Source organism: Trematomus bernacchii, unplaced genomic scaffold, assembly GCF_902827165.1.
Source record: "Trematomus bernacchii unplaced genomic scaffold, fTreBer1.1, whole genome shotgun sequence".
NCBI classification, from domain to species: Eukaryota; Metazoa; Chordata; class Actinopteri; order Perciformes; family Nototheniidae; genus Trematomus; species Trematomus bernacchii.
The window spans coordinates 2,666,771-2,681,131 of NW_022987821.1; the positions used below are offsets into that span (position 1 = coordinate 2,666,771).

The 14,361-nt window shown below is 43.9% G+C and overlaps 1 protein-coding gene across 1 annotated transcript in view; it reads left to right on the plus strand.

The window, feature by feature from the left end:
• The window catches only part of LOC117498917 (dystrophin-like), a 161,473-nt gene that overhangs the window by 114,263 nt on the left and 32,849 nt on the right, over positions 1 to 14,361 (plus strand). The window contains 23 exon segments of the mRNA XM_034151091.1: positions 52 to 207; positions 280 to 450; positions 567 to 746; positions 885 to 1,007; positions 1,313 to 1,483; positions 1,991 to 2,113; positions 2,195 to 2,329; positions 2,458 to 2,610; positions 4,059 to 4,229; positions 6,939 to 7,061; positions 7,324 to 7,496; positions 7,933 to 8,068; positions 9,596 to 9,771; positions 9,930 to 10,077; positions 10,405 to 10,530; positions 10,724 to 10,867; positions 10,955 to 11,053; positions 11,194 to 11,293; positions 11,406 to 11,575; positions 11,722 to 11,839; positions 12,282 to 12,493; positions 12,708 to 12,862; positions 13,002 to 13,191. Of these exon segments, the coding sequence (XP_034006982.1) occupies positions 52 to 207; positions 280 to 450; positions 567 to 746; positions 885 to 1,007; positions 1,313 to 1,483; positions 1,991 to 2,113; positions 2,195 to 2,329; positions 2,458 to 2,610; positions 4,059 to 4,229; positions 6,939 to 7,061; positions 7,324 to 7,496; positions 7,933 to 8,068; positions 9,596 to 9,771; positions 9,930 to 10,077; positions 10,405 to 10,530; positions 10,724 to 10,867; positions 10,955 to 11,053; positions 11,194 to 11,293; positions 11,406 to 11,575; positions 11,722 to 11,839; positions 12,282 to 12,493; positions 12,708 to 12,862; positions 13,002 to 13,191 (3,453 nt within the window).

Sequence of the window (14,361 nt, forward strand, 5' to 3'; positions counted from 1 at the left end):
TAGATGCTTTGATCCTACATTAAGCCCCTGCTGTGTGTTTGTTTCCAACAGAAGTTGTATAAGGTGCTGAGTGAAGTGAAAGGGGAGGTGGAGACGGTGATAAAAACCGGCAGGCAGATCGTGCAGAAGCAGCAGACGGAGCAGCCCAAAGATATGGACGACAGGGTGACCGCCCTGAAGCTGCTCTACAACCAGCTGGGCTCTCAGGTAACAACACACACAGATAGTTAGGCTCACATGATCATACAGGTCAGATTTAAACATGATTTATGTGTGTAGGTGACGGAGAGTAAGCTGGAGCTGGAGAAGAGTCTGAAGTTGTCCAGGAAGCTGCGTAAGGAGCTCAACGGGCTGACGGAGTGGCTCGCTGCCACCGATGCTGAGCTGACCAAGCGCTCCGCTGTGGACGGCATGCCCAGCGACCTGGAGGCGGAGGTGGAATGGGCACAGGTATACACAACATAAGGTCATATAGAAATTTGCTAAAAATAGAAACAATTAACTGGAGCTTTCAATAGGTAATGGCATTCTGTCTCTCAACTCTCTTCTCTTTTCAATCCTGTCAGTCGATCCACGAGGAGACGGAGAGGCGCCAGCCGCAGCTGCAGGCCGTGGTGGACCTGGCGGAGGCCCTGAAGGCGGTGCTGCGGGGCCAAGGGGGCCTGGTGGACGACAAAGTCAGCCTGCTGCGCTGCAACTGGATCGCTGTCACATCCAGAGCAGAGGAGTGGCTCAACCTGCTGCTGGTCAGAGAACAAAAAAACACATCTGATACATATTTATCCGTCTCATCAGTGCTAAAATTAAACCCAAACTCTAAAAATAACCCTCTAAAAGTGTCGTTGTTTGCACACTCAAGTTTCTCTCTCTCCTTTCTCCCTCAGGACTACCAGAGGCAGATGCAGAAGTTAGATGGAGAGATAGAGGAAGTGAACGGATGGATCGACGGAGCGGAGAAGAAGATGGATGAGATAGACAGCCAGGGACCCAACGACGCTGTGCTCAAGGTTGTAATGTGTGTCTGTGCATATGTTGTGCTTATCTTGTGTGTTTATTGGTGTTTTACCTCCAGTAATTCTCTGTAGATTAGATGTCAGTGAATGGATTTTGAGAAGAAATGCGGTATTTCTTAAAAACACAGATAATTATCCTGTTGTTAACAACTCTCTGGGAGGCAACAAAAATGTATAATTTAACTTATTTAATTCTGCATGGTGGTCTGTCGCAATAAGATATGTAGCTGTGTGACACAATAGTTAGAATGTCCTTCCTTAGGAAAGAGCTTCTGTGGCTAACTGTGTGTGTGTTGCAGGTGTTGCGTGCGGAGCTGGATCTGACGAAGGGAAAGATGGAGGGGGTGAGGACTCTGGTCAAGGAGCTCATGTCCACCAGGGGGGAGAAGTGCCAGGCCCAAGTGAGGCCCAAAGTGGAGCAGCTCAACCACAGATTTGACACCATCGCACAACGCATCACCAGCGGAATGGTAGGAAGAATAAAGCCCTCTGAGTACTTTCATTTTGAAATTCTAAGAGCGTCTGATAAGATTTAGTCCAGATTTTTTGTTTGTTATTTAGCTTGAAAACAGTTAAATTGTATTTCCATAAATGTACTTCCAAACATACTCCCGTTAAATACACTCTCCCTAAATTGATTTCTCTAAATAGACTCGTAATCTGCGCCGACCTCTCCCAATAAATGCTCTCCCTCTAGGCCACTGATGATCTTTCTTTTTCTCGTGTGTGTGTGTGTGTGTGTGTGTGTGTGTGTGTGTGTGTGTGTGTGTGTGTGTGTGTGTGTGTGTGTGTGTGTGTGTGTGTGTGTGTGTGTGTGTGTGTGTGTGTGTGTGTGTGTGTGTGTGTGTGTGTGTGTGTGTGTGTGTGTGTGTGTGTGTGTGTGTGTGTGTGTGTGTGTGTGTGTGTGTGTGTGTGTGTGTGTGTGTGTGTGTGTGTGTGTGTGTGTGTGTGTGTGTGTGCGCGTGTGCGTGTGTCAGACGGCAGCGTCGGCTAAGGAGCTGGAGCAGTACCACAGTGAAGCTCAGATCTGGCTGGAGCTCCTGGAGGAGGAAGTGAAGCAGGGGGAAAACCTGAAGGAGGAGGACTTCCAGGAGGACAAGGTCCCTCACACACAGATAATGATTATTATTTCCCTTAGGTATCATGTGTGCAGCTCTAAACAGTGTGTGTGTGTGGCGCAGGACTGTGAGGAAGGTGCAGTGAAGGAGTTGCTGTTGAAAGGAGAGAATCTACAGAAGAGGGCCCCGGATCAGGACAAGAGGGAGCAGATCAGGCTGAAGCAGAACCAGCTCAACAGCAAGTACAACACCGTCAAGGTAACACACACTCGGTTACACAGTGCAACACACAAGTGGAGTAGAAATACAATAAATGCTGTCCTCCTTAAAGATTTAGAGAGACTTGCTACAAACACTTTATCTTTCTATATTTTGTGTGTGTGTAGGACCTGCGTTTGCAGAGGAACAGGAAGGCGTTGGCCATCGCTCCCCAGTGGTACCAGTACAGGAGGAAGTCACATGACCTGCTGGCCTGGCTGGACGACATTCAACGCAGCGTGGACCAACTGCCCGACCCCCCCGAGGGAGAGAGGGTCAAGGTGATAACACACACACATTGTGCATATGTACATGGATAATAATATCTTTCTGCTATGTTAAGAAATGACCATAAAGCGTGAAATCCATTCTATTGTTTATCTCTCTCCTCTCCATCCAGCTCTTCATCTCACGCTGTCTGTGTCTTTTCTAAAATCCTTATTCTCTTTGTTTCTCACTTCTCCTCTTCCCCAAATGCTTCGTTGCTTTTATTCCCTTAGGAAGACCATTTTGTGAATAATTGTTCCAGGACATCTTCCTTGTTTCTATTTAAAGAAAGTAATTGCTGATCAATTCCCTCCCCCCAGAAAAACGACCGCTTTTGTCTGGCTTTTTTCTGTGGTAGACCAAGCGTTGGAAGGAGGCTAATTACACAGTTATTTGTGAAACAGTGGAATCATTATTTGTTTTTTATTATAGCATATAACAGCTGAGGTTCAAAATAACTCGCAAAGTGAGTACATAATAATTATAATATTTTAATGTACTATTATGTTTATATTTATATATGTTCTGATACATTTATATTTATTTAAATATTTATTCCGTCACAAAAAACAATTTTTTTCTGTTACCAACAACCAAAAAACCCAGCTAATTAAATATGAATATGAAATACTGTATTTTATATAATTGTTATACTATTTACACCAGGTACAGATGATTCATATGACAAAGTATGACATTCTACATACTACAATACTACTTAAAGTGTGTTATAAACCATTTTTAAAAACATTACCAGACTTTTATTTTTGTATTCAGCAATTTCACTACACAACAAATACATTGATGGGAATGCTACACACTGATGGAGCACCTTTGAGCTCCCTGTCCAATGTGTTGATGTGGAAAAGGCTTGACACAGGAGCCCTGGTCCCCCCTGTTTTTCTTCCCCCACCTTGACTTTGTGTGTGTGTCTTTCACTTTCAGATGGTCACTATGACATTTCGCTAAGGGGACGTCTGATTCGCTCGCCTCAGACTCACCTGTCATTGCCGCAACTGAGATTCCTCACTGTCTGTCTGTCTGTCTGTCTGTCTGTCTGTCTGTCTGCTCATCTATCTGTCTTTCTGTCTTTCCTTGCTTCTTTTCACACTTCACACTTCTGATGATTGTACTACTTCTCAATGTAAATAAAGTATCACGGCACCTAATGACAGCACCACCTTCTTATTTGATATGGATTGTTGAAGTGGAGATACATACAGTATAGTATCAATATGAACCACTTGTGTATGTTTGACACTTACAAACATGATGTCCCTTGTATCAATGTGTTGTGTCTTTGTTGGAGTGTGTGAGTGTTTTATCATTTTTACAATATATTTATCGACCGTGTGTGAATGTGTACTATTCCACATCCACATGCCTCTCTGTGCTTACCCTCCCCCCCCCCCCTCGAGCTTATCCGATAGCGAGTGACCCCACGGTTGATCTCATCCAATAGGAAATTGGCTCAGAGTTCGACAAGAAGAAGGAGGAGCTTAACGAGGTGCAGGGCTTAGCCAATCAGCTGTCAGAAGCTGGAGCCGCCAATCTAGTGGAGCCCCGCCAACTCCAGCTCAACACGCGCTGGGTTGAGGTGGAGGGCAAGTTCTTACCCTTCAAAAGACAATGTGTGAGTTTCAGTAGGCACGACTTCTATATTTACAGTACTAATACTCTACTACTTATTCCAGCTCCAAATACTAATACAACTATCTGAGGTCTGACCTGGGTTCAAGGACTCATTCCTGCACCACCCTATAACGCTAATTCCCACCAGTGCTATTTAGAAACAAAGTTATGCAACAAGTTTTGCCAGATAGCACCAAAGTTAACTTATAAGCTAACTATTGGCATGAAAGCTAATAAGCATATTTTGCTAAATGTAGGTAAGACATTTATCTAAATCTATTACAATAAATCAAGCTACATAATTTCAGTAATGCCCCTAAAAGGTCAAATAAAAAAGGTGTGAGTTGCTTTTTTTGTTTTTCTTTGCTGCATTTTCATTATTTTCTGTGTTCATGTGAAGCTCACATGTCTGAATCTCATTGGTTGCTCTGTCTTGCTCTGTGTCACCGCATGCCAACCAATCACATTACACCCTGGCAGTTCCCTGATCTGCCCATCACTGAAGATGTATGTATCCTGTCAACCAATCACATCAGTTGAATCAGCTGCATACACCATATGGTATACACTTGGACCAATGCACATCTGCACTGTCAGATCTCAGACTCTCAGTTATGCATTTATTCAGGCGCACTGAGAGGAATCATAAGCACGTATTAAGAGTCACCGAGAGACCACACTCAGAACACACTCAGTGTAAGGCCTCTGAGCGGCTCCACTCAAGCTGTTTTGGCACTTTGGTGCATTGCTTTAGGACTCTTGAGCAGTAATTGGTGCACTTACTTTCCATATTCTCCAAGCTGGGTACGCGCTAATAATAGGCACCAAAACTTATGTAACACAAAGTGTCCTTGAGCAAATCACTCAATCCCTGCCAACTCCAGGGGTGTTGTCGAGCTGACCTTGTGTAGATGGACATGCGGAGAGACAACAGCCATCATATCAGATTGACATAAGAATCCATTTATTCCTTTATACAAGTAATGTTACAATGCAAATTCATGATTTTTTTTAATGAAACAAATAAGAACAGAGGGCCCATTGTAACCTTTCATTTGGATAATACAAAAACTTGAATGTTAGTAACATGTTCCTCCTGAATTTTGATATTTTTGCGCCACAACAGCTGCAATGTTGCCATCTATTATCATATTTTTTTAGTTTGTTATAAAGACAAAAACAGTTTAGATGTGTATTCAGTCCAAGTGGTATAGAAAGAGAAAGGGAAGAGTAAACCAGATCATCAGAGAGAGTTTTTTTAAACCTGGTCTGGTCTGCAGTCACTACAGACACATTCAAGCATTTAATTCATATAACAATATATGTCTCTGGAGCAGTGGCAACATCAGATAATGCCAAGATATGCTCATCAACTCTGGTTTAGCTTAAAGAAGCTGGAAGAAGCTTCCTGGTGCAACTGAGACATTTCTGACTCACTTACCTGGGAAGTAAATCTAATTCAAACACAATTCTCACATATACCCATGTGTACAATGAAACAATTAACAAAGTAATACTTTTTAAGCAGAATGAGCCCCGTCAGAGTTATGTTCTTGGATCAATATTTTTATTTTACCATTCAAACTCCAGGTGGAATAGCTCTGTGTGCAGCAGGGATACTGGGACTCTTAAAACTCTGGCCATATTTCACTTCATAACAAACATACAGGTGTCAGATGTCGGATTATACTTTCTTCAATTAAGTAAAAATGGGGAAGACTGAATTTTTTCCTGAGCTAAAACTGATGAAATAACGGATGATGTCATCTGATGTCAAGCATGTGTTGTAAAATACGGTATGGAGTTAGGAAGTAGGTATTCACAAGGATGCATGGAGAAACAGTGAAGTGGCATTATGGGAAATGTAAGGCTTATGGTGTCAGACCAGAAATCCGGATAACTTGGACCCTGATAATTCCTTTCCACCAGCTTTCCACCCGTTATAGACGTTATTACTGTCACACCAGGCAAACACAGAGCCGACTCATTAAGGCCAGCAGTGATCATTAACGTTCTGTGAGGCTGCTAATAATGCTAATCTGTTTTTTATTTTGGGTTAATTAAAAAATGTAATTTAAAGGCAGAAGCGATTGCTCCAATGAAAGGAGCATAACACTGAGGTGAAAAGAACAGAGCCGAGTGTTAATACCCAGAATCCCTCTGCACACATTGCCATGTTGAGTTTCTGTTGAGATGAGTATTGTGCATCATGGTCATGGAAATATATCATGTACTTCCTATGAGGATACAAAAGTGTATTCATAATCTAATGATTAAATATATAAAATGTGAGTTGACGCAAGCTTGGATATGATCATGATATACAATAAGGTTTAATAATGTGTTTAATTCCTGCTCAAAAAGAAACGATCTAGGGCTTTACTGTTGGAATTTATCATCTAAAATTAATCTACAATAATTCATTTTTACATTTAAACAAATATATGTATCCTTTTTTCATTGAACATGTTAAACTGATTCAAATCTTGTCAAGACTTACATGTAATTTCACCCATGATCTTGTTTAATAATGAAGTCCCAGATCAGTTTCTATTGAACAACTGATATGTCCCCCCTTAGAGCTAGCTTTGATATGTTGCCTGTTAGAGAAGCATGATACAAAACATATTTTTTTCTATAAAGACGTAATATGTTCCTTCTTTCTAAACTACCTCTCATCTTTGTGTGTTTGTGAATACATGCTCTTCAGGAGTACCTGATCGAGCTGCAGGCGTTGCTGCGCTCAGTGTCGGAGACGGACTTCAAGCTGAACTCTCCGGAGTACTGGCCAGCAGCGTATTATAACCTGCCGCAGCAGGACCTCTGTCTGAAGGTCAGTACTGCTGCACTGTTCCTGTCTGAGACACAGAAAACAGTTCTCAGCAAATATCAAAGACATTAAAACACAGAGTACATGCAGTCATGACTTCATCACTGATAGATAGAGGGTGGGCTACTGGACTTTGATGAGAATATTGATACCAATCAAATCTTTACAATATGAAGATACAGCCAGTTAGCTTGGCTTAGCATAAGGACTGGAGGCAGAGGGTAACGTATTTATCTAAAGATAACTTCATCCATCTCCCACACAGGAGGTGAAGGCGAGCATTGAAGAGCTGCGGGGCCCAGTGGAGGGAGCGTTGGCCCGCAGAGAGGAGATGGTGTCGGGGGCCCGGCACCTGGAGGTTCAGAGGATCCAGGAGACCTCCTCCCTTCTCAACACTAACTGGGACAAACTGAACAAGCTCCACCAGGACAGACTCAAGTAAGGCTGTACGGTTTTTGTGGGTTGAATATGATTTGTATTTATTTGAACATATAAGACATATCAAAAGATTTGTTCTGATGTTGTAGCACGACAATATTTTATTTAAAATAGGGAACAGATTTTGCCCTTTAAAGACAAATATTCCTCCTCTGCTTTCAACATAATTGCCAATTATTGTTTAACACTTGACAGAAGTAAGTAGGGGGTGGAGGGATCAATCCATTTTATTTGTCACATGTTACCATATAAGCTTCAACAGTCCCTTTTTGCCTTTTTAACGCGCTTCTTACATTGTCTTCTGCTTTATAATTGTCCAGTTTCCACACTGCAGCCCTTAGTTGTAGGCAGCAGTGTGTGGGAAATAATTGCATGGATATTGATTCATCTTGTCCACATATTTTAATGACAATCTGTTTTGTGTGCGCACATCAAGGCGTTGGCAGGATTGCAACATCAAGTGGCAGAAGTTTGTGTCGGATCAGAAGGCGATGGAGGAGTGGCTGAACGACGCTGAGAGCTCTTTGAGACTGGCCGAGAGCGAGCCAGCAGCACACAAGCTGCACCTCAGGGTAACACGCGCACGCACGCACGCACGCACGCACGCACGCACGCACACACACACACACACACACACACACACACACACACACACACACACACACACACACACACACACACACACACACACACACACACACACACACACACACACACACACACACACACACACACACATTTTTGCAGAATTATAAAGACAGGCTTGCACACACATCGCTGATTGTACCCAGAAAGCTGCTGAGTGTATTCCAGCTGTCATATTTAATCTCCAGTGTCCTTGAGCAAGGCACAGAACTGCTTCCCTTTCTGTTTCTTAGTTTTCTGCTCACACTGATTACATAAAAAGACAAATTATCTTTCACAGTGGGATGAAGTAGCACACGAGAACAAGATGTGACATCTCATGGCATAACACGTAATATTAGGACATGCTGATATCAAAATGTGTCCTCATGATTCATTTATGGTCCATTAGCACCTGATAAAAGAATTACTTAAAGTATATTACGACAATAATTCCAGGCTTTATCTCTTATGTTTGTTAGGAAATATAATTAGAGTAGTTTCATTTACTCCTGATATGCAAAACAAATGAGTAAATGTAAACAGACCATGTTAATATTCCTTCTAAAAATAAGCATAAAGAATGTTATGAACTGTGTGTCCTTTAAATCATTTAGATAATGAATTCATTAAGTTGAAATTAATTTAATTAAATGAGTCAAAAGTAGTTGCAGAAATAAAACAGAAAGAGTTTGATTATAATACAATAAAACACCATGACTGAGAGGAGGAATGGTTTTCACAGAGGGAAATGCACACGTTTTTTAAAGATGTGTCTCTGAGTTTCAGTAGCTGTGGTTAAACTGATGCATTCCACCCTGCATATTAAGTATTGTTACGTGTTCGGTGTGTGCATAAGTGTTTGTTTGCATCATCAGACATGCCCAGTCCACTTTAGGCTGCTGTGATCAGCTCTCAATGTCCACCTGCACAGACGAGGATGCACCGTCCAAGTGCCACTCAAGTGCCAACATATGTGTGTGTGAGTGTGAGTGTGTGAGAGACAGAGAACCATCTGCTACCTCAACGCACAAGCTGCCACCTGAACCGCACCCATTCCTGATTCTCTACACACACACTCAGATATATTGAATGAATTACTGTTGATACACTTGTGGGAGGGATGTATTCAGGTTAATTCTTTAGAAAGCACAACCCTGAATGGTTGCAGAAAAAAGATCCCATTACTCGAAGCATTTAAAGGAATAGTTTGATGTTTTAAGAAATATAATTATTCGATTTCTTCCCCTTGAATTAGACGATAGGATCGATATCTATCTGAGAGGATCTAATATAACAGGGTTACATAAAACAGATTGTAAAAAGGATCATGTGTAGTTAGTAATATTTGGCTATACAGATACAATTTGATTAATAAATGATGGGATGATGAATGAATTAAGTGATATGTGGCTAGCGGATCACTTAATATCCCCTGAACGCAACTTCTCAACCTTCTGTGTGTGTGTGTGCAGGACCTGACGGAGGCCATCCCTCTGCAGGAGGTGGTGCTGGGCAGGGTGATCTCTGCGGGAGAGGACATCAGCCAGTTGAGCACACCGGACGATTCCTCTCGGCTCCGGACGCAGCTCAAATCAGTCAACACTCGCTGGGCCAACGTCTGCCTGGAGCTCAACGAGCGCAAGAGGAGGTGTGTGTGACTCTTTCAAATGTCCCTTGAAGAAAATGATTTTGGAACACTTTATTTTTTATGTGTCATGTATGAGTTCACAGCAGAGAAAAGCCTGCTGTTTTGTATATGTCTACATTTCAGAACATGTCTCACTCCCCCCCCCCCCCCCGCTGCAGGTCTGCAGAGGCCCGCTCGGCGACGGCGGAGCTGCAGGAGAACATGGGCTCCATGCTGGGCTGGCTGGATAAAGCGGAGGGGGTCCTGGCCATCCCGCTACAGCCCGCCGAGCCTCAGCACATCAGAGACACTCTGGGGAAAGTCCAGGTAGCATCAGGACACAACACAGCATTTATAATGAGCCGCTGAGCTGTGTGTGTGGGTGTGACGATCAGCGTAATTCAATTTAGCTGCCGTCATAGTGTAAATGAGATTCAGCTCTTTATTACTACACCAAGCCTTTAAAACATGTGTGTTAATTGAATTTCAAAGCGTATGATGGTTTCAAATTAGATGCTATAATGTTTCATTCTGAAAGCCAACCTTATTTGTTGGTGTGTTTGTGTTTACATAATTAGATTGGAAGAGCTGTGTCCTACTTTAAGCGGCTGCAATGGTTTCTTACTGAATTCACCCTGTGTGTGTGTGTGTCAGGCACGCGTAGAGGAGCTTCCTGCCAGGAGTGCGCTGATGGAGGATCTGAACATGAAGCAGAGGCAGATAACACTTCCTGCTGACAGACAGAACGACGTCAGGGTCATCATCAGTCGCTGGGCTCAGGTCAGCAGCCGTCACTGGGGAAACCACAGCTAACAGCACAACAGTGTTTTGTTCATATGTAGCTAATCAGAACAAAGCAGCAGCAAGCTAGAATCATATCTGTTAGAGACTAGTTGGTAAACATTTAAGAGCATTTAGAGGCAAACATATGGCAAAGCTATACCTGAATAAAACCCATCCTGTCTTTGTGTAGGTGTCTAAGGCTCTGCCAGAGCGTCAGCTGGAGATCGAGGCTCTGCTGAGGGAGCTGGAGCAGCTCCAGGGTCAGCTGGACGGCCTGTCAGCCTGGGCCTCCATCACCAGAGCCAAGCTGGAGCAAAGCCCTGATGAGCCCCGGGTAGGACACACACACAAAAATACATGCGAGTCCTTTTGAGTCAAACGTTCTATTCTAACTGTCTGTTGTCTCCGTTTGTTTCTCCAGCTCGTTGAGGAAGTGCAGGTGAAGCAGCCAGAGGTGGAGGCAGTTCTGGAGCGAGCCGATCAACTGTTCAAGGAGAATCCTCCCAACCAACAAGACAAGGTGACGGACATGTTTGTGACATATATGTGTGAAGTTGCCATATCAAAATAAAAGCCTTTGATTGCATCTGTTCAATGTTTATCTGTGAAAGTCCATTATCGCCAACCCGTTGTTCTTGATTTTGGTTTGTGTTGTGACAGGTGAGGTATGTGAAGCTCAGGGAAGACTGGACTGTGATCCTGGAGCTGGTGCGGCAACATAAGGAGAGGATGGCCGCTCTGCTAATAGCCAAAAAAGCCAGTAAGACTTTGAGCCTGTGTTTTTCTTCAGTTGCTGCGTCAGTTGAGGTCTATGCCTTTGTGTGTTAGAGAGCATTGATGGATAAACTGTTGTGTTTTTTCGTTTGTCCCAGCTGAAACTCTGACAGGAAGTTCCCAGGCTGAATCTGAAGCTTTGGCTCAGTTCAACAAGTCCTGGGCCGAGCTCACCGATTGGCTGACAATGCTGGACAACATGGTGCAGAACAAGCAGGTGGTGGTGGCCGACCTGGAGGACATCAACGAGAACATCAGCAGCCTCAAGGTAGAACAAATACGTCAGCAAATACCCCACTGCTTTTTGTCGAGGGAACCCTTTCGATGCTAATGTCTCTGTCGCCTACAAAAATACTTCACCTGAACCACTCTATAACCAAAACAATTACAAATAATGATCATGTGTTTTTTTAGTTGTCCCTGCAAGAGATGGACCAGCGTCGCCCACTTCTGGAGAGACAGGTCACAGCAGCTCAGAACCTGAAGAACAAAACCAGCAACCAGGACACCCGCAACGCTATCACTGAACGCAGTATGCCTCACACACACACACACACACACACACACACACACACACACACACACACACACACACACACACACACACACACACACACACACACACACACACACACACACACACACACACACACACACACACACACACACACACACACACACACACACACACACACACACCTTAAATTTAACATTGAATAAAGCAGTAAACATGAATGCACAAACACACATTGGACACACTCACTTAGCAGACAACCTGACATACAGACACCCAGCCACCCACACCCCCCACACACACACACACCCCCCACACACACACACACACACACACACACACACACACACACCCACACACACACACACACACACAGCAAAGAAAAGCACAATCTTACTCAATCTCATCGTAATTTTCATAAAAACAAACTTTGCCATTCTCTTTCTGTCTGTCATTGTAGTGGACAGGCTTCAGGCTCACTGGGAAGACTCCCAGACCAAACTCTCGGACAGGACGAAGCAGCTCCACAACATGCTGCAGGACTCCACCGATTGGCTGGATGCCAAAAAGGAAGCTGACCATTTCATCAAGCTGGCCAGTGAGAGGCTGGAGTCCTGGCAGGAGATCACGTACACGGTGGAGGCGCTGAAGAGACAAAACTCTGAACTGAAGGTCTCAAACGTGTTTCTAAATGAGCAAAAATAGTTTAGATGCACACACACAGTTTTTCACCTTGAATCAAGTGAGATTCATAAACAGATGGCTGAAAAATATGATTCTACTCACACAGGGGATGACTCAAAAGACATTTATATGGCGAGAGTGAATCATCGCCTTTCAGAATTGTTTCAGTTTGTCTTTTTTTCTTCCCTCATATGGTTCACAGTCCTTTGTGAGGGAGCTGCAGCAGTGGCAGGGGCAGGTGGAGGAAACCAACGCTCTGGCTGACAAACTGCTCACGCTGTACGCCAACGATGACACGCACAAGGTCACCCAGGTTAACGACAACATGATGGCCACCTGGACACACATCACCAAGCGGTAACGAGACACACACTACCTGTACAAAACATCTCTCTACAACTTGTCAAAGAAAAAGAAAATCGATGTGGAGTGTGCCACTTGTATTCCTGTTTGTGCACGTAGTCTACCTTGGTGACATTTTGTCCTGTTTCTGCAGTCTCTCGGACAGAGAGGTGGCTGTAGAGGAAGCTCTGAAGCTGCTGCAGCAGTTCTACCTCAACCTGGAGAAGTTCCTCAACTGGCTGACGGAGGCGGAGACCACCTGCAACGTGCTGATCGACGCCACCAACAAGGAGAGGATGCAGGAGCAGCCGGACGCAGCCCGCAACCTGCTGGCTCAGTGGAAGGTAGAACACTGTCAGATACTCCTGTTCCTACCCTGTGCACACAGGACAACACCTTATTAAAGGGGCCCTATTCTTCAAATCCTCAGGTTCATATCAGTATTTAGTGTCCCTACGGTGACATGTTCACATACTGCAGCACCTCATTTCCCCCTCTGTCTGAAACCAGCTGCATTGTAACACAGTGGTGATGCGTCTCTCATTTGGAATTACTAGAGCACACTGTGGGAAGCAACACAAGGTTTTTGAATTATTATTTGCTTTACAACTTTTTTTATACCTCTTACCATTCGACCCTGTTCATGGCAGTGCATACGCCTTAATGGAGCAAAGCAATACATCCATTACTTGTTAGTGGCTGCGGGAATAAAGAGTTATTTGGAACAGAAGATGAATAATTTCACAGAGGTTACAGCAAGATTTAAAATTCACCACAGAAACAGTGCTAAAAGATAATTAAATATTAATGTTGTGCACAACCTGTCATATGGGATTAGACATTTCCAGTTCATGACCCGAGTTTGCTGCTCTCTTCCTCGCCCTGGCTGGTATGACAGGAATGCTGACACGGCAGCATCGAGAGATCTCATTGGCCGGTCAGTGCCTTGCAGACAAATGCAAAATCCCCCTACTGCATTGTGGGTGTTGAAGGGAAAGCTCTGTTCTGCACGAGAACAAATTCTGACCCTCGGCCTTACCCTGCGCCCACATACTGGTGGAACGGCGTGTGCACGAAACACACACTTACTATAAAGGAAAGCAGCATTTTGGAAATTAATTTCCACACACACACACACACACACACACACACACACACACACACACACACACTGCTCTGTCAGTACAACAGCAGCACTGTATGCAGAGCTGAGATAGTCTTCTGTGTCCAATTATAATGGCGGACGGCAACACGGAGTAGCATCCAGGGAGCGCACACACACTCTCAGGCTGCAACGCTGCATGCAGATAACGTTTAATTGGAAAACGAGCGCACTCATCCTTTTATGCCTCCTTTCAAGTTCTCTCCTCTTCTCTCCTTCTGACTCACGCCCTCCATCTGTCTCCCTGTTCTTAACTAACTCTCCCTCCCTTCCTCTTCATCTCCAAATCTCTTTGTCACACGCGCACATTTAAACACTTATGCATCCACATTGGGAGCTAATCTTGAGGGAC